The sequence below is a fragment of the Leishmania panamensis genome (genome assembly GCF_000755165.1).
Source record: "Leishmania panamensis strain MHOM/PA/94/PSC-1 chromosome 32 sequence".
Lineage (NCBI taxonomy): Eukaryota > Euglenozoa > Kinetoplastea > Trypanosomatida > Trypanosomatidae > Leishmania > Leishmania panamensis.
Window position 1 is genome coordinate 984,399 of NC_025879.1, and position 25,213 is coordinate 1,009,611.

Consider the following 25,213-nt stretch of genomic DNA (forward strand, 5'->3'; position numbering starts at 1 on the left):
TCAGAGCGACTTGCGCACATCACCGCCCACCGTCTCCTCTTCCGCCGCGGCGACCCCTGTCACTGGAAACCCGTCATTTGACGACGCCTCGGTTTCCTCTTCGTTCGTGCCGCCATAAAGACTGCCCACGATGGCCAGCCCTTCGGTCTGAAGCCGCTCACGCAGTGCGTTCACCTGCAGGGCAATCGAGTTGTTCTGACCGGCCACCTGCAGCGAGACGACTCGCATGCGGGTTAGCTCCGCGTCCAGTCGCTGAATCTCTCCACGTAGCTGCGCCGCCCGTGACTCCAGCTGCGCCGGCAGGGGTGCCGGAGAACTGGGCAGGAACTGATGCACGCCTCTGGAGTTAGCTGTTCGCGGCCACGCCAAGGAGTTGTCCACGTTGGGGGCGGAGGTTGGTAGCAGTGCAGTCGATACTAGACCCTGAAAAATGTCCGCCACCGCAGCATCCCCGCAAATGACCAGCTCGTCTTCCAGCAGCTTCATAGCCCGAGGCATCCGCTGAGATGATTCGGCACCAGCCGCAGGCCCACCTCCGGGGGTTGGGGATACTGTAGAAGCACCGTCAAAGCGTCTGGGTTTCTGTCCCCGGCTCGCGTCTACCCCAGCAGATGTCGGCGCACTCTCAGACAGTGATGCGTTCCCTACGAAGCCGGGAGAGCCGGCGGTGAGCTGCTCGTCCAGGAAGTTCAGCTCTGTGTGGTAGACTTCATACCGGTACGCAACGCGAATGTCCGACACGCGGCTGCGACGAACGTCGTTGCCAAGAGTAGAGCGGAGCTGATACCGCGGACCCAGCGCGTTCTGCTTCCACGCAGCCGAGAAACCGCTCTGCAAGACGCTGTTGCGCGCGATTTCGGACATGTCGTTCAGCTCGAACTTCCACAGCTTCGCGGCGATCGAGTACTCCTCCACGAGCGGCTCACGCGTGAAGTGAAAGTACAGCGGCTGATTTGTCGCCAGGCTAACGTTCAAGCCACGATGGAAGAAGACCGGGAACGGGTTCTCGAGGTAGGCAGAGGCGCCAGCCGTGTTGCTGAGTGGGGACATCGCCACACCGACCTGTGCAATGTACCACATGTACTCTAGCACGGGGTGCCGTGCCAGCGTAACGCCGTGGTTGATGCTGTTAGCTAAGCAGAAGCCGCTCACAAGGTGGTTCATGCTGCCGCGTTCGCCGCACTGGGGACGCAGTGTAAAGGTGCTTAACCCGCGAGACGCACGGAACTCATTGAGAGAGGTGATATTTGCCCACATATAGTACATGTAATAGCTGTACGGCGGGTTCAAGTCGCTGTTCCAGTCGTGCGGGGAAACGTCCGTCAACGGCAGGTCGATCTTCGACTCATCCGAGACGCAGTCAAAGCCGGACAGGTGTGCCAGTAGGTAGTGGAATTTTGTGTCCTTGGCCGGGTGCAGGCTAATCTCCCACAGTGGATGGAAAACGTGGTCAAGAAACTCGCCGAAGTTCTTCAGCACCCCGTTTCGACGCAAGCGGCGGTACTGCCACGGCAGACACACCATCCAACGGCTACGTGAGCTAGCCATGCCGTAGCAGTCAAACCAGTGCGCCAGATCATACCACTCCTGTGCGGAGGCGCCGGTGATTGAGAGTCGGTTTTCGGCGAAGCTGAAGGCATCCTCCTCGTAGATGTCCAGAGTGCGTTTAGTCAGCTCAGCAAAGTAGCGGCCCTGCATGAAGTTGAACGGCGACAAGAAAATCTCGCGCAGGTCGGTGTGCGTGTGCAGGTGATGGTGAAGCTCGTCGACTGTTATGTGGTGCACGTCAATCTCGTATTCGCTCAGCAGCTCCTTGAGCATGACGGGGTGATGATCGCGCTCGAACACAACGTCCCCGCCGTGATTCAGGGCCTTGTCCACAAAGAACTCGAGCAGCGTGCGGGCGTTGGAGCCGGCGTCGGTGTGCACGTTCGTGTCCACTTTGTAGGCAGTGAAGAAGTCGCGGTTGTTCCACTCCTTCTCCTCCTTCTTGCCAGCCTCGTTCGAGACATTCATCGAGAGATGAAGCAGAAACTTCTGCTCGAGCAGGTTGAGCCGGTGCGTCGCGAGCCGCTGCAGAGCCACTGAGCTGGCCGCCTGCCGAATCACGGACATGTCGCGAATGAACTCCGTGATGGTCGGCAGGAACGTCGGCCACGACGGCGTCCTGCCCTGCTGAGACAAGATGCACACTCCGTAGTACGTGTTGTACTCCCACTGCGCCTCGTCGAACTGGCGGGTGGTGCTGAAGACGTCCTCGACGCGCACGTTAGTGTCAGTTGCCGCCGTATGGCTCGCGTTTCCGACGTACTTGCGACGGAGCCCGACGACCTGCCGCAGGGCCGCCACCGCGTCCGTCGCGTGGCCTGAGCGATGGCCTCCGTAGTAGATGTCGATGCGAGGGTACACAATTCGCTGGTCCGTGTAGTTCATGCGGCGCGAGTGGCGAGACTGCTGGACAAGGTCAGACACCAGCACCGACTGTGCGTAGGGGATGAGGTGCAGTGAAAGCGCCACACCGGCGCTGTCCCCAGCGGCAACGCCAGAGCCAATGCCGCCTGGAGCCATAATGCCTGCCTTCGCCAGGAGCTGGTTCAGCAGCGCCTCTTCATGCGCGAGGGCCTCGTGGCGGAACTGCAGGCGATAGTCGCACACACCGCAGCGACGCAGGTCGTTGCTCTCCGCCCCCAGTGAAGAAAAGCCCTCGCCAAGCCAAGCCTGCTTCATCTCTGACGGGAAGCTGCTGTTCAGCACGCTGTTTCGCCCCAGCTCCATTGTATCCATCGGCGTCAACGAGCACAACTTGCTCAAGGTGGCATACTCCTCAATAAGCGGCTGCGATTCGTGGTGGTGGAAGTACAGCGGGTCGGATGTGCTGACCGATACCCGCATCCCTTGGCGGAAGAACTTCAGGAATGGACTGTTAAAGTACGCGGTGCTGAGCGCGTTGTCACGCAAGGGGGAGAGGACGATCCCGATGCGGCAGTACATGTAGAGGAACTGCATAATCCAGCTTTTCGCGAGAGAGCTCACGTCGTGCACGACGTCACCGAGCAGGAAGGAGCTGACGAGCTGATCGTACGCCGGGGCCTGCTCTTTTACGGATGGGGTGAAGAGCAGTGTGTTGAGGCCGAGGCGCTTGCGCAGTGCATTCAGTGCCACCATATTAGCCCAGACGTAGTAGAAGAAGTAGTAGTCACTACACCCACCACCGTGTGCGACCGCGCCTCCATGGTCGACGACTTGCCCACTTTCGCGGGGTGCACTGTTGCACGGGAGCGTGTCGGGGTCCACAGGAGTGGCGCTGAAATTTTCAGAGCGCACGACAGCGTGAGTACGAATGCCAATGGCGCCGATGCAGCACAACAACTGCGCCACGTCCGACCACTGCGGAGCGTACGGGCATAGCGTTGCCATGAAGAGGGGGTAAAAGATGTGTCGCAGCTGGTCACCAACGGTGGTGCAGCGAGAGGGGAGCTGGTTCGGCCCCAACTCCTTCGCAGAGTTGCGCTCCCGCTGAATCACGAGCACCCATCGATTGCGCGAAAACTTGTTGAAGCCCTGCCGACGCACCCACGCAGCGAGTCGCGTGAGCTCCTCTGGATGGTGTCCGCAGACCTCCAGTGCCATTTCCGTCGCTGTCAACTGCTGCTTCTGGTACTCGCGCTGCTCCAGCTCGGCGCGGAGAAGTACACCGCACAGGTTGCCGTGATTCGGTCCGTCGGTTGACAAGAGTGCCTGCAGCAGCGTCGCACCAAAGGCCCCAGCAGGGTTCAGCTTCGCATCGAATAGATCGTATGGCAGGTACTTATTGCGGTACAGCGTGGGTTGCAAGCCGAGCCCCTCCACCGTGAGCGCGCGAGGGTCTCGAATGCCGCCAGCCTCAAGGTACGCACCCAGCGTCACGACCTGCTGGGTGTGGGGGTCGACGTAGAGGGGCACGCGTGGCTGCTCTAGCGCGGTTGTCACCACGTGCTCCAGCAGCACCGGCGCCACAACAGAAGTGTGCATGTTTACGCCATTGTCAACGCGCGTACACGGAGCGTAGACGCCACCGTCACGGTACAGTGCATCACAGCTTCCTTCATTTTCGCGGTTGAGGAGGAGGTACAGGCGAAACTTCTCGGCGATGGAGGTGAGGCGCATGCGGGCGGTGGAGAGACACGGGCCGTTCTCGATGGCACCGTAGACGGCGCGGATATCGTGCACGTACTGCTCCCATGGCACGACGCGAGTGCGCATGCCTTCAAAGACAAAGACGCCGTGTCGAAACTCGAGCCCCATGAGTGAGGCCATCGCCGTGGAGTCATCAGACTGTGGCGGCTGGTGTTCGGGCGTCTCAGCGACTGACAAGGACGGAAGGAACGACAAGGATGCGGTCCGCGACGCCGCCGACACCGAAGAAGTAGCAGCCGCGGCGGTGCTACAGTAACGCCTCTCCAGCTCCTCTGTTGTCAGAGGTATCTCTAACTGCCCTTGGTCCGTGTCTTTGTAGGCCTGACGAGTCTGGATGATGTGCGCTATGACACCGACGCAATTTAGGTAGTCTTTGTCACCCTCATCGCCATCGATCATGATGCGGTGATATGTGGGTGCCACAGCGGTCTCGGAAACCTCCATCGCGTCCCTGCCATGAATGCGCCCTTGGACCGTGTCGCCGTCATTAGGCCCCGGCAACTCGCCAGGGCCTCCAAACGACACGAAGGATGAGGAAATGCTGGGGTGGCACTGCTGGGGGAACTTGTGGCAGAGGAGGCGGGCAATGACGGACGTTGCGCCACCCCGCACCTTGGGCTGTATGTGAGTCTTGCTCTCCATGGCCGCCACTGGGTAGAAGTGTGTGTGTGTGTGTGTGTGTGTGTGTCCTGGGTAGGCGAGGAGAAGCGTGGTGGGTGTACCCGGGTGACAATTATTGTCTTGCTTTTTGTCGAAGCGGTGAAGGTCGGAGAAGAGGCACAGAGCAGGAGAGCGAAAAAGCTGAAATGGTAGAGAAAACCACGCAAGACCAGCAAACGGCTTGGCACTGTGCTGTAGACGCACTACTGTCAGACAGGCACAAACCGCAATCACGCCTGCAGCAAGAGAAGTGAGGTAGGCGCACCTCAGAGAGAGAGAGAGAGAGCGAGGGGGAGGCACGGGTGCGCAACTCCGCTTCACACACACACACACACACACACACGCATAGCGCCTCCGTTGCGAGGGTCTCAGCGTGCGGCAAGGGGCGCACCCTCGACCTGCTCCAATGAGGTGCGTGGCTGGCAGGAGGATGTGCTTGATACCTCCGGTGGCAACACGCCTTCGCTGGGATGAGCGTGGGTATTGTCACCGTGAATAAGAAGGGCCAACTGACGATGCAGCAAAGAGGAGTGGGAAGGGTCACACCAGTGCAGGCCAATCAAAAAAAAAGAAACAAAACAGCCACACAAATACTGTGCCAGCGACACCAAAGATTGCTTAACGGGCCGCACGCGCGAGTGGTGGCGGGAGAGACACAAAGGCGAAGGCACCTTGCCTGCATACGAAGAAATACACGACGGATATGGTGGGCCCTGCATCAGAGACGCAGCCGCCCACACCACGCACCGAAACATCAACAAAGACGCACGCACATGTCTGAATGTGTGTGGGGGGGGGGGAGAGGACAGAGAGGAAGAGGCTGTGCGCGTGGGAAAATTGACTCTCTCTCTCAGATACATCTGTCCCTCTTCACATGTGATTTGACTAGACAGCGTCGCGCCGCCAAAAAATACAAAAAAAAAATCATAATCATCATCATCATTAACGTCATCTCACTGGTCTCCTTTGACGCACAGATGCACACGTCTGCGCACGGATCGCGTACTTCCTGACGACGGTGCGAATCGACTGCATGCCACCTGCGAGCCTGAATGAGAAAGGGAGGCCTGCTCCACAGTGCGGAAGTAGCTGATGGAAAGATGAAGAGTGGCACACACTGAACTCGCGCGATCGCGCAGCAGCAGCTACGGGGCGACACGAGAAATGCGCGCGCATTACTCTCCCTAGCGCCTCTCGCCTCTTTCGTTCAACACATTTTTTTCTGCAACGCTGTGAATGAGTCCCGGACTTCGCCCGGGATTTTATTCGCCTCGTTGGCTTCAGCAGCAGCCTTTGCGCGAGCACGATTTTGCCGGCGCTCCTCCACGAGGAAGCGCGCGGTCAGCAGCGCGCAAGACACTATCGGTAGTAGCACGATCAACTGAAAGACAACAGCATGGTCCCACGGAATGTACAGCTGTGGAGTGAGCGATGGGTGGAACTGCAGGTCGTCGGCGGCCCGCGCAGCTCGGAGGAAGGAGCGGGACTGCACGAGGCGCTCCAAGTCTGCGAACATGCGCTCCGTGCTTCGTGGAACAGCCATGTTTGGGTTTGCCGCAATGGACCGCAACGTGCTCGTCACGGAGGCGATCGTGTACAGACACCCCTGATGCTCCCGAGCCCGCTTCCACGCCGCCACGTCGGCTGGGTTGAAAGAGGCCAAGTCGATCTGCTGTGTTGTGACAGAGAGGAGCGCTGCTCGGACCTCGGCCTCCAGTGAAGCGGCCCGCAGCCGGTACGAGGAAGGTGTGAGAGAGGCTGCCAAAACATGCGTCTTGCTGAACGCTGCAGCACCAGCACCTCCGCGGTCCACGTCGGAGGCATCCGGTACCTCCACGGGAAGCACGCAGTACGCTTGCCTCACGCCACTGATGAAGCACTGCACCTTACTAGCTGCATCCCCTGGCAGCACAGACACCGGCACGCTAAAGAGCGACAGGCCAAACAGTTCCACCTCCTGGCCAACCTCAGGCAGAAAAGCATGCTTCAGCATCGGCAAGCCGAGTTGCTGTTGGCTTGCCAAGTGCTCTAGCTCGCGCGCCACCCGCTCCGCGCCGGGTAAGCGTCCACTCTGCGCTTCCTGAACGAGTGCGGTGACCACGTCGTCCCGCATCCGCGACTGCAGACGCACAGAGGAGTAGAGTGTGTGCGTCGGGAGTGGGACAGCTGCAGCGGCGCTGCCCAGACTGCCTGCCAACCGCTCCTTCATCAGTGCAAGCGCTACGTGCACGCCTGGCAGCAACGCCGGAGAGTCCACCCAAACCGCCAGCCCGTAAAACGCGGGAGGGAGCATGGAAGGGGTCAAAGAAGGGGTGTCTGCCGGATCGGAGCAGCTCGCCTGCAGCTCTGCCACAACGCGATCCATCGGCAGCTCTACATGCTCACGGCTCATCGTTGTCCAATGCACACTCATGACGACAAGAAATATGAATGCGTTGAGCGCAGCGAAGCTGTTTGTAGAGTTGCGCCGCCACGTCTCCGACGATGCTGCCGCGGCCGTCGACTTTGTCCTATCGGGACTGTTCGTCATGGCGCGTGTTGGGGAAGCGTTGCTGGCGTGAAAGAGGTGGCGCAGACACTCTGTTGCAGGAGGGTGTCCATGTAAAGGGTTCACCAGAGGGCGTACCGAGGAAGATAAAAAAACGTCCACGCACCGCCCACTGTGTGTTGTGCTCTTTTCGCCTCTTTTGGTCTCTTCTCCTCTGCTGCCCTGTGCTACGCAGCAGGTGTTTGCGGATGTCGTCTGCGGAGTGCATTGGACACACACCGTGCACAAGGGCGAGGCAGGAACGAGGAGAGGAGAGAGATGCAACGGCAAGAAGCGAGAGCAGAGGACAGGGAAGAGAAGGGGAGATGGCAGAGCAAGACAGATGCACGCTCATAGCCGGGTGTCTGTGGCACGTGGGATGAGGATAAGCCGCTGGCCGGTACGAAGTCGCATGCGTGACTTCTCTTTCGCTGCGACTTTTCCTCTACAATGTGATAGCGACGTCTCGAAGAAACAGAGAGAAGGAGACGGGGGCACGTCACAGTGAAAGTGCTTTCTCGCTGGTTCCCTCAGTCGTGCATGCGCACACACGCGCGAACATACAGACATATACTTTGCATCAGCTGCGCAGGGAAATGGGGGGAGGGTGGATAAAGCAGGACGGTTTCCAATACTGCCATCATTCTTCAGGCTGCATCTTGGCTGGCTTTCCCCCTTCTATGAGAAGGGAAACGAGAGCGGAGAGACATGGGCGTCTTTGTAAAGGGTCCAGCAGCATCGCAGAGCACAAGAGGAGAGGGAAGTAGACAGACAAAGGAAACGTGAGAGGACAGGACATGGACAGCAGGGAGGCAGTTGGGAGGGGGGGATAGCAGGAGCAGGGGACACACACACACATACACGCAGCGCGAGAAGGAGAACGTGCACAGCAGAGACATTGTGCCTCCCTTTTGCTGCTCTTTTCGTTTTGCTATTTTCTGTGCGTCTCCACCTTCTCTACCCTCCCCAGCCCCATCCCCTCCGCGCACACTCCCCTCGCAGGTGCAGTGAGGGGTGAAGCGAGTCACCAAGCGCCACCGGCCGCCACATCTCCGCACGCGCACGCTCTCTTTGCGAAAGGTACGCCTGCTTCACACGATTGACAAACGTTCAAGCACACCACAGCTGGTCCTTCAGCGCATCCTGTAACTCCGACTCCAACTGCCGCAGGTACGTCGAAGAGGCGGTGGCTGCAATGCGCAGGGCGCCAATGTCCCCCTCGAGCGCACCTTCAAACCGAGACATGTCCGGTGTCCTCGGCACACCACCTGCACCGGACCGCCCGTTGGTGTCACGCGTTGAGTGAACACAGGCGCTATCGTTGGATGCTCCGCGGCGAGAGCGATGCTGCTCCGCGGGCGAGCCTGCTGCCCGCACTGCGTACTCAGGTGCAGTGTTCACATAGAGGTCGCCGTGCCACTGCTGCGACGGCGGTGATACCGAGGGGAGTGCCTCGTATCCTTCGGCACTGTCAATGGCTGACGGCGCCGAATTCTCCCGGTCACCAAGTGCTGCATTCCCTGCTGTGGCACTGGAGGAGGCCCACATGCCTCGCGCACGAGGCGTCCGCTTGTCCAACAGAGACATAGGAGGCGCGGTGGTGGCAGCACCAGCAGTAGCAGTCGCCAAGCTATTACCTGAGTGATTCACACCAGCACCGATAAGCAGCTGAGCAAGCTTTGCATTCTCTATAACCTGAATGTAGCTGCGATTCCTTTCGGTCATCTCTTCCGTTGCCTGCGGCAGAGCAGGGTGGAAACGACACTCACGGCCGTCGCCGCAGCCCTCGTTCAGCAGCGCCGTCAGTAACTCCTCCTGCCGCCGACGGTCCCGTTCCATCTGCCGCTGAGCAAAGGTGGGGTAGCTGAAGTGCACTCGTGCTCCGCGGATGCCCTCCTTTCCCTCTGCATCGGATGCGAACCAGGAACGCGGTCCTCGCACCGTCTCGGCTGCTGCGCTGTTAGCCTCTGAATGTCGCCGGGCACGATCCTCCGCAAGCACAGGGCACCGTGCATCGAGGCAGGGGTGGTGCCTGTACGCCTCTGCATCGTTCTCTGTCAGGAAATGGCGAGTTTCTCGCCGCTGCTGTAGTGCCTCCGGCTCTGCGTAAAGGGCATCCAAGACAGTATGGTCAGCGTAGAAGGGCCGATTGACGTCTGGGTGCTGTGGCGTGCTCTCAGAAGCTGCCGCGTTGCCGATTGCAAGGGCAATCGCCGTCGCAGTGTCCTTGCTGCCTGGCGCACCTGGTGACCGTTGTCGCGCCGAGGGCCGCAGTTGCCCATTGTAAAGAGCGCGCGCCGACGTAGGCACGTCGTTCCTGGATGGTTTTGACTGGCATAGCTCTGTGTCCTCCCCGTGTTCCTTCATCAGCTGAATGAGCGCCCGCGCCGACGCGCGCTCATCGCTGTCGCGGAAGAGGCGGCCAAAGACATGTGGCAGGGCTTCGGGTATAGCGTTAGTGCTGGTGTGGTCCGTCGTCCGCTTGTCCTGCACGCCGCTGCGGACAGGAGTAGGTCGTTGCGGCGTAGTAAAGGACCCCGGTGACGCATCGCTGGACCCGCTCTCCTGCTGAGATGGCTTGTCCGCTAGCAAAGTACCGGCAAGTGGCGGCGTCGATGCGGATGGTGCACTGCCGCCACGCTGAGGACCTGTCGGCAATACCGAAGAGAGCCCCGCCACTGTCCCCGAAGGGATCTCCTTGCCTTTCACGCAGTGTAGAAGGTGCTTTGACCCTCCGTTGATGGGGCCCTTGTAACCCTTCTCTTCCAGGTACGTGTGCGGGTGCTCACGTGTTTTGGTGCGAGGGCTTCTGGGGTAGAGGCTCGGCTTACTTTTCTCCCCGGTCCCCCTCTGCAGTTCGGCGAGACGGCGCTCGCGGGTGGCGAGCATCACCGCCTGTGCTGCCAAACATTGCCGCCACGAGTGCAACGGCGTCCGCTGAACGGCAGATGAGCCCGTTGCGCGGTGAAGTGAAGCCCCGCTGCCGTCGCCAAGGCCCGCCTCGGCGCCACGGGCACTTGCCACACCCTTTGCCCCAGCGCTGCGCGAACGCGCTCGCTGGCTGGTGCTGCGCTCGCGATGACCCTCTTTCACTAGGATTAAAGATGGATGGAAAGTGCAGTTGGCCTGAAACTCCGCTTCTTGTGCCTCTCGCGAGGCCCGCAGTCGCCGTTCCGCCCGCTCGGCGGCGTTGCGGTAGAGCCTCTCGCATGCCGCATGCTCCTCTGTGTGATCCGCCCCGGTCCTCTTGCTGCTGACAGCCGTACCGTCCACATGGGCTCTGATCCGCAGAGGAGAGCGCGCATCATTCGTCCGTGCTGCTCTCAGCAACGCTCGTGCAGATCCGTTAGCGCAAGAAGCAGGCGCGTCTGGAGAAGCAGAGCGCTGGCCCACGGTCGATCCACCACGGGACGGCATTGCATGGGGATAGCGCGTGCATCTCTCCTTCCCCCGCTGCTGCTGGGCCGCCCTTCGCTGCCCTCGTGCGCTGAGCCTTTGCTGCGCGTTCTCCACTGCTTCGCGGAAGAGGCGGGTGTACAGGGTTTGAACAGGGGTCACTTCATCTTCACACGCGCGAATGGCAAGATGAAGCACAGGCACACATGGCGCTGTCGTTCTGGCTGATGAGGTGGCGAGAGGGACAGTCTGCGATGCACTGGCACTCGAGTCTTTTTCTCGGGGTGACCTCCTGTATGCTGCAGGACCACCGCTAGAACTGTCTTTGGCATCCAAAGGGGTGAAGCTTGCCGTCGGGTAGGGAAGCGGAACGTGCAGCTCCGGCGTTGGGGTCGTGAGGCTTGAGCTCACCGCGTCGATGTTCGTGGGTGGGAGTGCAACGGACAAGAGTGGGGGCTGTACTCTGTAAATTGTGCCGGGTGTGCTGCTCGCGGGGGTTGCTGCAGGAGACGCCATAGCGGCACGTCGAGCATCAGCTGCCGTGGCGGGGACTCGTGCTTCCTGCAGCAAATGGCGACAGCCGAGAGGAGACAGGCGCAGACAAACACTAAAAACACGGCTGAGAACCGGAGGCAGAAGCCACAAGGGACAACTCCGAAAAAAAGGGAGAGAAGAAGCGCACACCGAAAGCGATAAAAAGGTGCGCCAGCACACCGCACAGAGCTGAGCGATGGCTGGGTTACCCAAGAGTGATGGATTCCGAAAGGAGAGTGAGTCGCTGGGCCACTGTCTGCAGTTTGCGCCTGACCGCACGTGTGTGGGTATTAGAGGAGACGATGTAGCGGTAAAGTGCTCGACCGGCCGCACACGCACGAGGGTGTCATGCAAAAAAAGGAAACGGTAGAAATTCGTGCAAACACACAATGGAGAGAGACGTAGAATGCCGAAAGAAGCATTTTTAGCCTGCAGGAGATGCACGAGGGGTGCGCTGGAGATCGCTTGAAAAGGCGCAAGACGCTCTCGATCCGTGGGGTCCGTCCACGACACGGAGAACGAGAAGAGAGAGGGGAGGAGCTCACCTTCCCTCAGTGCCGAGGGCTCCATATACACGGCGACCGCCCATGCAGAAAAGCACTGCGATGACACCCGCAAAGAGACGCTGATCGCACGCGGCGCTCCGTTTCCTCGTCTGGGTGGATCATCAACGTCTTCTCTCTCCTGCTTGCGGGCATGCGCCGCCGTCGCTTCTCTTTGGGGGGCCCACACATGCTGAAAGAAAAGCGCGCACGGTCCACCACACTGCAGTGCAGTGCAGCCGGAGGAGGACGAGGGGGGGGGGGGGGGAAACAGACTCGAAAGGGATGCCTGCCCTCCTCCATACCACCGCCCCACTTTCTTCTTTTTGGTGCTCTTTCACGTAGGCCCGCCATGCAGTGAGTGTTGACCATGAATGAATACTAGCATGGGTGCGTGGGTGTGTCTCCAGGAGTACCCTCCTTGTCCACTCGACTCAGACCTTCGTGTCGACCGGCTCATCGAGGAAGCGCCAAACCACTGCACGTGACGAGCGGCTTGAGCACGTTCCAGTGGGCAACTCCACACTCACAGGGGGTGGAAGTGCTTTAATGGACGCCGGAGTGTCATGCCTCACCAGTGCACCTCAGTAGGGCCGGCCGCGGCCACCTCGGCGAGGGCCTCCACTGCCTCGACGGCCACCGCCACCGTGCCCGCCACGAACGTGCCCTTCGAGCTCTCGACTGCTCGCAGCAGCCTTCCCGCCACCCGTGTGACGTGCGCTGGGCCCGACAACTGTGGCGATCTCGGACGGCTGCAAGTCTCCGTGCCTCCAGTACGCCAACACGCCATCCTCACCGCCGGTGATGAGGCGGTCTCCGAGGCCGATGGCGACACGGCTGAGCTCCTTGTGCACCTTGGGCAGGACCTGCGTCTGTCCAGTCACCCCGTTCAGCACCTGCAGTGGTCCGGCGTCGCCGTTGTCGTCTCGCACGCCGGAGACAAGATGCAGTTGGCCGGACACCAGGCACCAGTCGACAAGGTACGTCTCGAAGCTCGGCCGACTGTAACGCGTCTCTCGCTGCTCCAGGTCGTACGGAAAGAGATAGCCATTCTCGCAGCTTCCCACTATCGCCGTCACGCCAAGCTCGGAGAAGCAGTTCATCTTGGTGACCACCTCGCCACAGCTCACTGCCTGCAGCAACACATCATCGTCCATCACCCTCTCTTCTACTGAAAGGAAGTTGATCATCTGATCTTCGCCAGCGGAGCAGAGGATGCTGTCGTTAAGAAAGCGCAAACGTGAGACCTCATCTACGTGCAGCTGCTCTAGGCACTTCACCGAGCACCAGGTCCGCGTGTCGACCAGGTGGATGTCGCGGTCTGCCGCGATGGCGAGCAGCGGCGCGGATGGCGTGACGCCAATGCTACTGCACACCGCACCGCTGTGGCACATGTCAGACAAAAAGTGCACGGCTCGTACCTGACGAAGGTCTGACACCATAACCCCGCAGTCGCGCTGGCAAGAGTAGAGCATACTAGGTTGAGCAGGAGTAGTCACAAGGTCTTGGATCGGCTGCGTGTGATCCTTGATATCCGCCAAATGTGTAGCCATTTGCGCGTCGTAGAGGCGGATGTTCTGGGTAGAGATGGACAGCGCCAAAGAGGAGCTGCCGTTGCACAGACAGCCTTCCGTGATGTACGTAGACGGTTCGTACGACGTCTGCACGACGTGGAGCAGGTTCATGGTGCTGTACGTCCGTATGGATGTGTGTGTGTACCTGAAGGAGGAAGAAGGGGGGCAGCAGCAGCAGCAGCAGAGAATCGATAAAAGTAAAGGGTCACGGCAAAGATAATCACGGGAGCGAGAAAAAAAGAGTGAGACTCGTGCATGGCACGAGTAGGCACCCGTAGAAGAGTTCTCCCAGTCAAATCAACTGCTGAAGCGACCGCCTATCCGCGGGCACCACGCAGCATGCCAAGTGTCTTAGCGGAGTACTGAACGCTCCCGCAGACAGGCAGTCGCACACTCGCGCGCAGACAGAAAGACTCCCGCGCTCAACTACTCACTACTTGTTTCGTGGCAGAGAGGCTCCGTCGCCATCCTACATAAAACACGGCAAAGACAATATACGCACGACGACAGCACACACCCGCGAGAAGCCTCAGCAATGAAAGAAAGGCAGGCAGGCACGAAGAGGGGGACAGTGAGAAATTTGAGGGACGGCAGAGAGAGAGAGAGAGCGCTTGAGCCAGCGAGAAGCAGAGATGACTGGAGATAGTCCGCGTATTCCTCTTTCGCTACCACCTCCCTTTGCCGGTCCTTTCGCGGACTGGACCTGCCTTCTCCGCTTGCTAGTGGTAGTGAGGAGAGGCGAAAAGGGGGAAAGACAGACACGCATGCATGCGCGCACACCATGCTGAGTAGGCACCACAGCTGCACGGAAAGGGAAAAGGGAAAAGAGACAGGCGCGAGAAGATGCACAGCGACTCAACCCAAGCGGGGGAGGGGAGTGAGAGAGAGGGGGGAGGGGGCAAGAAAAGAGAGAGGAAGAAAAGTATGAAAGCCTAACGACGATGCCATATAAGTATGGACTGAGTGGGGGGGGGGGGCGAAGAGAGCCGAGAAAGCCCACCGACACAGAGCAAAGTACCTCCGGAATACATCCACTACTGCGGGTACTACCATTGAAAACCCTCTATTTCTGCGCGTCTCACGTTGAGAAATGTGCCTTCTGCCGCGCGTGCCTCCGTCTCTCTGACTGCGTGTCTGTATGCATACATGAGCGGCTAGTGTGAGCGCGCCTGTAAAGTTGGGATGCTCCGGGGGGTATGGCCAAGTCCGAGAGAAAAGAGCCAAAATAAGATGGATCCGTATACCGCCCGCGTTGCCCCAAAACCCTCGCTGATTCCTCCTCATACATCCACACGCAAGTAGTTGCCTACATAAAGAAGCAATCGCCAGTCGAGTAGGCTGGCGCATGCAGGCGAAAGGGGGCAAGACTCGACAGGTCGATGATCGCCATTGCCACACACGCACGCACGCACGCGCATCGACATCGGGCCTACAGGGAGAACTCACGTAAGCACTGCTGAAACACCGCAACACGTGCCTGGCAGAATGCGAAGTTATTATTGTTCTTCTCCAAGCACGTGTGCACCTGGCGAGAGAAGATTTGGCATGGGTGCAGGGCACCCTCCTCCTGGAAGGTCGGCTCCGGCTCGTTGGAACCGAAAAATGGCGTGAGCCAGGAGCGGCGGTAGTCCTTGAAGACGTCCTTGCTCGAAACGTGGCCCAGGCCTGCGATGTGGGTGCGTGCACGGTCGTACTTTTCCTGGTCAAGGGGGTTGCGCGACTCATCGCGAAGGGGGGGAAACTCCAGGTGCTGACGCGGCTGTTCCTCCGGCGTCGCTGCCGCCAGCTCGGCAGAGGGGGATTGCGCCTGCTCTGTCTCGTCGGCCATCTTGAAAGAGAAGAGATCAAGAGAGGAAGACAGAGAGAGAGAGAGAGAGAGAGAGAGAGCGAATCTGCGATAGAGGTGGGTCACCCAAAGAAAGGGAAAAAGAAAGGACGGGGGGCCCTGTGCTCGTGGTGCTCCGCCAACGCGTTCTCCTTTCGCCTCAGTGTCCACACAGAAAGGGTCCTGCTACGTCCAGGCACAATGCCAACAAAGCGCGTGCATGTAGCGTAGGGGCTACGGTGTGGCGACAATGGAAGCAAGCTGCAAGCTCGGGTGATGGGTATTCGCTTTGCTTGTCGGTCTGCACGTGCTTTCTCCGGGTCGTGATAGTCGAAGGAGAGGGGGTGGAGCCGTGAGGCGTTGAAATAGTGATCAGTGCCGCAAGTCTTGTGTGACACCGCAGCGGTGAGTCATAGAAGGAAGGAGCGGAAGGAGGAGAGAGAGGAGGCGAGTCGCAAGTGGGGGTACGAATGGGAGGTGCGCAATGGACGAAAAAAAAAGCACCAGCGCGGCTACCTTCCCGTCATCTGCTTGCACATGACGGTGGTTCGACTATGAAGGACGCATTCACGCCTAGATCGGCGCGGAAACGCGCATATAGGAAAGAGGGAATTTGGCAAGGCCTCCCCCCCCCCTTCAGAATACCCTGTGAACAGTGTAGAGGCATTGAGCATGGCGGTCACGCGTATCCAACTCCGTACCCCCTCCCACTCTCGTTATTTGCAGCACCTGATGTGATTCTTACTACACTGTAAGATTGAAAACTGCTGCGGGTCATCGAGCACGCCCCTCCTCCTCCCCTCTTCATTTTTTTTCTTTGGGGGAGGAGGAGGAGGAGGGAGGAGGGAGGAGGGAGGAGGGGTACTTCGAATTTACAGGCCTCTGTGTGGGTAGGTAGGTACGTGTGCCGTTGCTCTTGCTGTGCCCTTGGGACTTTGTCTGTGTGTCCCTCACGTCACAACGTCCCACACCTCTCTCTAATGTGAACTGAACAAGGAAAGCGAGGGCCTTGAGTGTTGAATGGGGTATAGGATTCGCTCCATGAGGGGAGGAAAGCACTTAATGGCGAGCATTTGCACCTCCACCCGACTTACCCTTCCCTCTTGCTGCCTCAACCCTTTTCAGGCGCTTCGACCCTTTCCTTGCGATGCGCGACGGGGTTGCTCTTTCTCTCCCTCTTACAGTCACATGCCCGCTGAGTGCCAAACTGACCCCTGCTTCGCCTCATCTTTCAGTCAAGGATAAAGGCAGCGACTCGCGAGTTAAGGCAGCTCTAGTGAATCATACTCGCGGGGTCGGAGTTGCGTCGGTGTTCCGCCAGCAACTGCTGACGCAGCTCCTCGAGCGACTGCTTGTGCGAAGGTGTTTGAAAGGACGAGGCTGAAGACGTGGCGCTAGACGCATGTGACGACGACGAGCTGGAAGACGCAGGTCCTGCTTGGGAGGTAACCACAGTAGCAGTCGGAGCTACTGCAGGCGACGAGGAGAACTTTGGCGACGTTGAGTTGGAGGGGGGTGAGAGCTTGGAACGACAAGCAGCACGCTCCTTCGGTGAGCTCGTGGGCTCGCGTTGCTTCCCAAAGGACTCGCTGCTAGCGACATCAAAGTTCTTGAACGAGTTTGAGTGGCAAGAAGAGGGCGTCGTCGTGGCGGCGAAGCTGCACGGCTGCGCTTGAGTGGCCGTCGGCTGAAATGGTGTCACAGACCCTTCGGCAGGTAGTGAGACAGACGTTGTGGGTGTGACCGAGTAAGCGCTGGTGGCTGTGGCTAAATCAGTGATACTGTTGCTCATGCGGCGCTCCCAAGCAGGAAGCAGGTGATTTGCCTGCAGTACCTCTCGTGCCGTCGACATGCAGTTCAGCCGGTTCACACGCCGCCCCGTCGTGGCAAGAGACGACCATGTTGCCTTTTCTAGAGGCCAGCTGTCCTCTGGGATATTCTTCTCTACTTGCCCAAAGCCATCTGCACTAAATAACTGCGCCACTTTCAAGAGCGGCACAAAGCGCTCCTGCTCGTGCGCCAAAGGGTAGAGCTCCTCGATCAGCATGCGCTGGATGAAAGCCTCCTCCCCCAGCACTCGTGTGGCAGTAAGAAGGCGGCGCTGCTTCTGCTCCCGCGCTTCCCTGTCTCCGTGGGGCGAAGGAAAAGGAAAGTGGCGGTGCGCAGCGCCAGGAGCTGAGTTGTTAGAGACACCCGCAGCACTCGAAGAGGTGGATGTAGCGGTGGATAGAGGAGGCAGCGACGTGCGACGCCTGCCGTCTGTTCTGTTCAAGACTGCAGCGAGCCGACTCACCTCGGTGAGAAAGTCCAGTGAAGTGCCCGCGTAGGATCGCGTTGCAGGTGCGACATCGCGGGCTTCAGAGGATGCATCCGATGGCGGTGATGCCACCGCTGTCAGTGACGCCGCGCTGATGCTGTTGCCAGCTGTGCTGCCCCTGAATGGTTGACTAGAGGCGATGGGCCGGAGAGGTTGCAGCCCGAGCCTCCACATGGCGCCTGAATTCACAAGGCGGGTGCGATGCTTGATCTCCATCCGATGAAGCAGGCGGCAGAAATCGACTTTAACGCACAGAGGATCGTGCTCCAGACGCACATTGGCGAGCGACCGCACCAGTGTGGTAGCCCCCAGTGCGGCACAGTCTTGCACGACGTTCATCAGGTAATTATCACCTTTTTTGAGTAGAAATGGATAAGGCCGACTCAGTGCCTGGCGCCACGCAAGCACAGACTCCACCATAAGTAGTGTCGCAATCTGGTGCTCCTCCAGAAGACGCAACATGGTGAACTGCGCCGCTTCTACGCTGGCCTGGCCGTCGTCGTACGAATTGCAGCACCCCCATATGCGCGACATCACGCTCTCCCGCAACGCAATGGCCTGCATCACCAGCAGCGTCTGCTGCTCATGCTCACATAACGCCGCCACCACAAGTTCTGTGCCGCCAAGAGCGACGAGCGCATCTCCGTGGCGATCTACGGTCGACACACTGGATAAGAAGGTCATCGTACTTGTGCCGGTGCCCTTTGCAAAGGAGGCCTGCGCTTCTGCACAGTGTTCGTGGAGGAGGGGACACACAAACAGGCACGAGTACAACTCCTGGTCGATGAGAGGAATCGCCAAATCGTGGGCCAGACGTTCGTACGTTGCCGCAAGGTTCGCGCAGTAGGCGCGAGCAGCGTCCCCCTTGTCTGTCATGGAGCTGCTTGCTACAATCTGAAAGGCTAACGCGAAACGTGGTGAGGTCTCGCAGGTATAGAAGGGCCGGCAGAAGGCGGAGAAAGAAGAGAGGGGGGGACAGGATGCACAGTAAGAGAGCACTGAGGACACAAAACAGAGTGCACACGTCTGGGTGGGGTGGGGTGAGGAGGGAGGAAGTAAGAGAGCACTGCGGCATTGACAAAGGATTTTTTTCAACGGGTCCATTCTCTGCCATACAGCACGAGGTCAGGCGCTCCTCTACCATACACACACACACACACACACACACACCGGGCTCTATCACAGGGTCCATCCGCGTCGTGCGAAGACGACGTAGAACGCGCGTTAGAGCAATGCACCGCCTCGGTCATCCAGGCACGGGCCCTGCCGTCAGCCACGCCCACCCCTCGCTCCGCAGGTCGCCGCTCCCACCATGCCGGCCGCCACCTGCTGCATGGCTCAGGGCGGCTCAGGCTCGCACGCCAGTGGGCAGCGAGGGCAGGGTGAGGTGCATTCGACTCGCGCTGACACTTCGCCTATCACACAGATGGTACGCAACGTCCTCACTGTCGCAGACCGCTCCGATGCAGCGCCACCCAAGCGCCGAGCCCCAACCCCAGGAGCGATGCACCGCGCTGATCTCCCCACGTTGCAGGCACGCGACCACGCCCCCTCCCCCCGCCGCCACCATCAGAGGGCGGTTCGGCATGGGCAGGAACAGGAGGGTTGCGTGGCTTCCCCACACACAGTGGGGGGAGAGCTACCGGAGCCTGAGGTACCGCACACCGAGGTGTGCCCCCCTCTGTCATCAGCGGTTGGAAAAGAGAGGGTAAAAACGAAACGAAAAAATATAAGAGAAAAGCTGAAGGAGAGGGCAAAGCACACAGAGGGCACTTGCCGCTACAGCGAATCAGAATGTGGTCGGTGCATGAGCGTGCGTGTGCACAGACTCGAGGTCACCTCCAGTACACCACCGGCAAGCAACACGCGAAAGAGGATGACGGCAATACGATAAACGGCAAAGAGAGCAAGGGGGAGAGGTGTAAAGACACATTCACTACTGAAAGAGGCCTCAAATGAAGACAGTGAGCACATAACAGTCAAAGACAGATGGAAAGAGAGGGGGAAAGGGGGTGTCAAGGAGAAAACCGCGTCGGGGATGTACTCGGGCAAAATTCGTAGGCAAAGAAGGAGAGAGGTGTCCGCGGGTGCCATGTTGACATGTGCAGCCTATGACACCGGATTCGCCGAGAGCGACGGTGCGATGGTGTCAGAGACGCCCATAAGCACTGACACAGAGACAAGCCTCCCCATGACCAGCGCAAAGGGCAGTAGCGATATCATCAATGATGAAAAGAAAGAGAAGACACTCTCGGTAGTGTGAAGGGGTGCGCATACTCCCAAAGACAGCGAGGGGAGAGAAGAAAAACAACGGCTGTTTTACGTGTACGCAGTGCACACATACGAGCCGCTCACCGCGAGCTCGGCGCAAGTGATACTCAACACAAAGAGGAAGCGGGCCTGTGCGGGTGTGGGCGTGGGTGTATGTGTGCGCACACGGAGCGAACTGCTACACCCCCCCCCCGCCACTCCTTCCCTCTCCCTCCCTCCCTGCGTATGCGGTTGGAGCTGTGGTGCGTGTGAGGCTGCTTGTGTGCGTGTCTCCCACAACTCGAATATTCAGTTGTGCCAACTCTCTGGCACGCGTTGGTGAAGGATGGGCGATGGCGCACAGCAGCGCTTTGTTGGTGAGTAATCGCCTGCATAATAATCACGTGAGAGAGAAGGCCAAAGAAGTAACGGCATATACACACGCACGCAGAGAACAGAGAAAGAAACGACGAGAGAAGGTGAAAAAGGGAGTGTGCCCGAAATGAGAAGGCGCCGTGTTGACAGCGACATCACATCGGGGGGGGTTCGCTGTTTGCGCGCTTCGACCCGAAGAGGAATCATCGCAGCATACAACCGCCACTTCGCCCTCGGAAAAGCATCACAATGGCGGCAGTCGTCTACGCCAAGAGTGGCCGTATTTTCATACTTTTTCGGCATCTGCGTGGGCAGAGATAAGCAGGGAGTCGGGGGAAAGAGAAAAGGTGGCAATAAAGAGTACGCCTCCCTCCTCCTCTCCGCTCTCTCGACTCCACCTGCCGCAGCATTGCCCCCTACTCCGTTGCGGATGCGGATGCGGCGGAGAGCCGCTGTTGCGCATACGGAACAGCTCTTCGTATTGGTCATTTAGGCCTTCTTTTTTTCTTCTTAGTTCTGGAGATTTTACTTTACTAGTGGAGGGTACAAGTATCTAGCAATGGAGACGCACGACAGTGTATTCGCAGGCGTACACACACACACACACGCACACATGGAAAGAGCAGGAAATGCACTTAAGAGGGGGGGTTGAGCTGAACTAGCCTTTTCTCGTTGCAAATCGGCCGCAGCTATGCAACTGTGCGGCGTGTGGTATGACCACTGAGCACTTCCCCTTGTGTGTTTTCCTTTTCTCCTTTGCTGTGGCTGGTGTGTGCTTACATGTAGAGCTGTGGGCGTTAGGTGCGCGTATGGGCAAAATACCTCTGCCCCGTCATGACGGACTCTAGGGAGGCCTACACGTACACGTGTGCAGTCACACATGCATGCATCCTGAAATGCTCAGGGTAAGTAGATCGGTACAGATCAAACGAAGAAAGACACGTGAAACAGAAAAGAAGGAAGGAAGCGTTGGTGGTCAGACAGCCGAGGCAACCGCGCGCACGCGCGCGAGAGAGAAAACAGGTGAAGAGACCACGGAAAAGGAGGGAGAAAGGGCAAAGACACGAAAACAACAGGGACAAGACGCCTCAGCAAAATTATGTACGGAGACGACACAAACAGCACAAACACAACGGACGCGTGTTTACCCTACTCGGAACAGAGAGGCACAGGATGAGGACACCAAGGATGGCACTGAGTAGGGAGGAGAGGAAAAGGACGGAGGATGGATGGGACGGTGTGGATGGTGATCAAGAGCGAAAAGCTTCCTACACGCGGACCTTACACATCCGGCCCCCCCCACCCCACGTCCTCGCCGCTGCTACGGCTCTAGTAGCAGTTGAGATTCTCGAAGGCGGCTGGTGGGCAAAAGATATGGGGCTAGGAAGTAGCTCCTCTGGTTCGTGTCTTCGAAGTTGCGTGTTACTCTTGAGAGCCATGTTCGATGCGCTCCACTGTGGAACGGACGCGCTCCGCTGCGCGGCTGCTGTGGTAGCAAGCACGACCGCAAAGCATCTCATGCTCCTTGACGTCGTGCACACGGACGTGGACACCACACTTGCGGCACGCCACAAGCATGGCTTTCACGCATTGATAACACTCCTTTGCAAAGACTTCGCGTACCGCTTCGGGGGAGGTGGTGATGGGCACCTCCTGGGAGGCCATGCGCTGGACGCGCTCCTGCAGCGCTGCAGGGATGCCTTTTATGCCGTCGATGGTGGTGTAGTACTCACGCAACAAGGCCTCTGTCTTTGGGCGGCACAGGTCCACATGCACACGATAAGCAGAGACAGCCTGCTGATCTGCGCATAGGTAGCAGGGCAGCACCTGGCGTGTCTGCTGCACAATTCCCTGCAGCATGGCGGCCACCACTTCGTTGGTGGAAGTGGAGGCGCCCGTTGAGGGAGAGGCGCGAGAATCGTCCATGCGCTTCTGACACGCTTGCCGGCAGCTCTCCAGCGCCGCACGCGCCTGTTGCACGCGTGCCTCCTCCTCCTCGAGCCCTACCGCAGTGTCCTGCGTGAGAAGGCGTGACGCCAAGTCGGCGTAGTCGTCGGAACGTGGCGGGGAGGCGGTGAGCTCATGCTCCCGCCGGCGAGACTTACACGGGGAGCCCTCGCCCGGCTGCTGAAAGCCGTGAATCGTGGTCACTGGCGACGTCGGCTCCGACTTCGGCTCCACTTGTGAGGTGATAACGCGACCAGTGACCTGAGGGACGGTCAGTCGCGGCACGGGTTCGGCTTCGACCTCAAACTGCAGCCTCTTGTTAACCTCAGGCTTCAAAGGCACCGCGGCCCCCCCCTTTGCCGGAGCCTCACCCGCTGAGGTGGCCACTGTCGTCGTCTTCGCTGGTTTCGCAGCGGCACCGGTCAGTTCCTCAGGTCGGCTGTTGCGCGCCGCCACACGAGCACAGTGCTTGGTGAACGAGTCCTGCTGACGGGTGGACACACTCCTAGCGCTGACGGCACGGTGGCGCTCCGCCGACGAGACTGTGATCGATCGGTCGCTACTCAACGGCGAGAGAGTACTGGGACGACGCTCTAGAGAGCTGCGCTGGCTGCAGACCCGCGGCACTGCACGCCGCTGTTGTTGTTGCGAAGTGCGATGCGGTAAGCCGTAGGTCTGATTTACAGCGGAGGCGTCCGTCGACGTAGGCTGCCTGAGGCGGGAAAGGGGGCTCATGTGGATGGTAGACTGGCGGGCGCTGTAGATGGTGCCATACGTCTTCGCCGTGGCGGAAGCGACAGCAGCGGGAGTCTCCTCATAGCGTTCTCGGTCTACGCTAGTCATATGGGTGGTGAAACGGGGCTTCGGTTCTGCGGTGGTGAAGGAGCGACCGCGGGGGGTGCCGCAGCTGCTGGCGGTGCTCGCGGTAGCGGCGCACGAGCGCGACTGGTTCTGGTCACGGCGGTGCGGACTTCTTCGCACATCTTCCTCGTCTCCGTGGTAGTCTTTGCGCTTTGCGGCGATGCTGGCGGTCATCTCGTACATGGCGGTCGAGGGGCGTAGCCAGAAGGTCGTTTTGCTGCCGGGGAGCAGAATCGCCTCCTGTCCCTGCTCAGGCGCCAGTTTGGCAGCAGGCGCTCCGTGGCCCTCAGCCCCATCCTCCTCGCCATCCACCTGCTTCGATATGTCGCCCGTCTCGCCATCGTGGAAGCGCTGCGCCGCTACATCGCCCAAAATTGGAGACTCAGAGGTGATGTTCATGGCTGCGGCCTCACCCGCCCCCTTCTCGGCGACCTTCTCATTCGCATCCTGCTCCGGAGGCACGCCTGTCACTGTGCCCATCGTCGGCACTGTCTTCGCCACATCACTCTTTCGGCGTCTAGTCAACTGATCGCTCAGTCGAGCAGCTGCAACTGAAGTGGATGCGCGACGCGTTGTGGTGCTGGTGCCCTTGTCGTTCTGCGAGCGCGGCTGCAGCTGCGATGACGAGGTGGAAGACGACACGTCTGCCTGGGCGAAGGAGGCGGACAAAGTGCGATGAAGAGAGGTGCGTTCGTGTACCATCACAGGCTCATAACCAGGCCGCACTGAGTCGCGCCGCCGCCGACTCGACACACAATATGGCTGCGTCAACTCCGGTGCTACATAGTGCACATCAGCATCGCCCGCCCCGTCCGCGGCGCAGGTGGCTGTCTGCTGTAACGACGGACCATATACCTTGGAGAGGTTCAGTTGCGGCACCACTGGCACCGTGGAGTCGCCAGTGAGACTTCCCTCGACCTTGTCAGCGGCCGAATCTGCAGGAGGGGAGATAGGCCGGTCCACGGGCACCGAGAACGACGAGGAGCTCGCACTCGGCGGTATCCGCCGAGACCCTGAGGAAGAAACAGGCCCACCAGCGCTTCGGCGCGACTGCGACACGGGCAGCGGCAGTTCCTCTTCCTTCGCCACTGCGTCGCCGCTGGCAACGGCCTCGCTGATGGCAGAGGAGTCGCGAGATGCAGTGCATGCGTGGTGCTGCGCCCCATCGCGCTGCGCGGAGGATGTGTTCCCCTCTTTAACCTCAACAGAGCCTGGTGATGACCGCCCGCACTTCACCGCTTGATTCCCACGGACAAGCATTTTATATCGCTCCAGCGCATTACTGCGTGCCTTCTGGTCCTCTATACGCTTGGAGTAGTCAACCGGCACGCGGCGGATGGTCATGGATGGCGACTCCTGCCCCATCTTCGCGGAGGCGACCTTGGCTGACCGCAACGGCCTCCTCTGCGTGCTTGCGTTGCAGCCAGCGTCGGCAGCCTCTTCATCAACGCCGCCGGCCGCAGCCGCACCAGTGGTTGGGCGCATGTGAGTGCGCTTGCTGATGCTCACAACAACCGACTCGGAGTGCTCCGTGCCAACGCGCGTGCACGAATCTGGCGCCGCATTCGTGCAGAAGGAGCTGCTCTCACTACTGCTAACGGTGTACTGGCTCATACTTGCCTCGTAGATGCGTGTCTGGTGGAAGATGCTTGAAACCCAGCAAGTATCGTTTCTCCGTGCACGGCCCTCCTTCCCCTGCGCCAACACTTGTGGATGTGCAGCGGAAAGGAGAAAGAAAAGTGATCGAAGACAGACGAGGTAGAGGCACCAGTGATGGATTGAAGAACTGGGCGGAGATCGCAAGCGGGCCGTGGTGGTAGGGAAGAAACAGCCAGAGAGGGGAAGGGGAAGAAAAGAGGGAAGGGACGACGACAACGGCGTGAGTGAAGAGACTGCGGGCGAGGAAGAGCCAAACAAGCGGCTGGGTGATCGCCAAGCACGTGTCCACCGCTGAAAAGCACACACACACACACACACAACAACAAAAAGAGAACGGAGACAAGCAAAAAGTGTCCACAAAGTGTGCTGGCGTGAGTGCGAGGGCGAACTGCTGCAGTTAGAAAAGAGGGCGGTACAGCGAGGCAGTGACGGTGCTGACTTGCGCTGCTGGGGGGGGGGGGGGTGAGGGGGGACAAGGCCAGGCGAGAGAAGCACGAACAACAACAAGAACAACAGAGAAGAGGAAGACGAAGGAACGCACACGCGTATTTTTTGTTTGTCTGGTTCTAG

General features: G+C 59.4%; 7 protein-coding genes across 7 annotated transcripts, besides 1 other annotated feature; all 7 read right to left on the reverse strand.

Annotated features, from left to right (window-relative positions):
- On the reverse strand, positions 1-4,818 carry LPMP_322690 (adenosine monophosphate deaminase-like protein; the record flags this gene model as incomplete). The annotated part of the gene is made up of 1 exon (XM_010703652.1): positions 1-4,818. The coding sequence occupies one exon, from the start codon at positions 4,816-4,818 to the stop codon at positions 1-3; it is 4,818 nt and encodes a 1,605-aa protein (XP_010701954.1).
- Positions 4,819-6,043: 1,225 nt separating this feature from the next.
- TTA1 (GPI transamidase component Tta1, putative) lies at positions 6,044-7,366 on the reverse strand (the record flags this gene model as incomplete). Its single annotated transcript, XM_010703653.1, has 1 exon — positions 6,044-7,366. The coding sequence occupies one exon, from the start codon at positions 7,364-7,366 to the stop codon at positions 6,044-6,046; it is 1,323 nt and encodes a 440-aa protein (XP_010701955.1).
- Positions 7,367-8,473: 1,107 nt separating this feature from the next.
- LPMP_322710 (hypothetical protein) lies at positions 8,474-10,780 on the reverse strand (the record flags this gene model as incomplete). The annotated part of the gene is made up of 1 exon (XM_010703654.1): positions 8,474-10,780. The coding sequence occupies one exon, from the start codon at positions 10,778-10,780 to the stop codon at positions 8,474-8,476; it is 2,307 nt and encodes a 768-aa protein (XP_010701956.1).
- Positions 10,781-12,419: 1,639 nt separating this feature from the next.
- On the reverse strand, positions 12,420-13,520 carry LPMP_322720 (hypothetical protein; the record flags this gene model as incomplete). The annotated part of the gene is made up of 1 exon (XM_010703655.1): positions 12,420-13,520. One exon carries the CDS (start codon positions 13,518-13,520, stop codon positions 12,420-12,422), a length of 1,101 nt encoding a protein of 366 aa, XP_010701957.1.
- A 1,318-nt stretch (positions 13,521-14,838) lies between these two features.
- Positions 14,839-15,237, reverse strand: LPMP_322730 (hypothetical protein; the record flags this gene model as incomplete). The annotated part of the gene is made up of 1 exon (XM_010703656.1): positions 14,839-15,237. One exon carries the CDS (start codon positions 15,235-15,237, stop codon positions 14,839-14,841), a length of 399 nt encoding a protein of 132 aa, XP_010701958.1.
- A 1,270-nt stretch (positions 15,238-16,507) lies between these two features.
- Positions 16,508-18,655, reverse strand: LPMP_322740 (hypothetical protein; the record flags this gene model as incomplete). The annotated part of the gene is made up of 1 exon (XM_010703657.1): positions 16,508-18,655. One exon carries the CDS (start codon positions 18,653-18,655, stop codon positions 16,508-16,510), a length of 2,148 nt encoding a protein of 715 aa, XP_010701959.1.
- Positions 18,637-19,223: a repeat region.
- A 2,375-nt stretch (positions 19,224-21,598) lies between these two features.
- On the reverse strand, positions 21,599-24,598 carry LPMP_322750 (hypothetical protein; the record flags this gene model as incomplete). The annotated part of the gene is made up of 1 exon (XM_010703658.1): positions 21,599-24,598. One exon carries the CDS (start codon positions 24,596-24,598, stop codon positions 21,599-21,601), a length of 3,000 nt encoding a protein of 999 aa, XP_010701960.1.
- Positions 24,599-25,213: the final 615 nt, after the last annotated feature.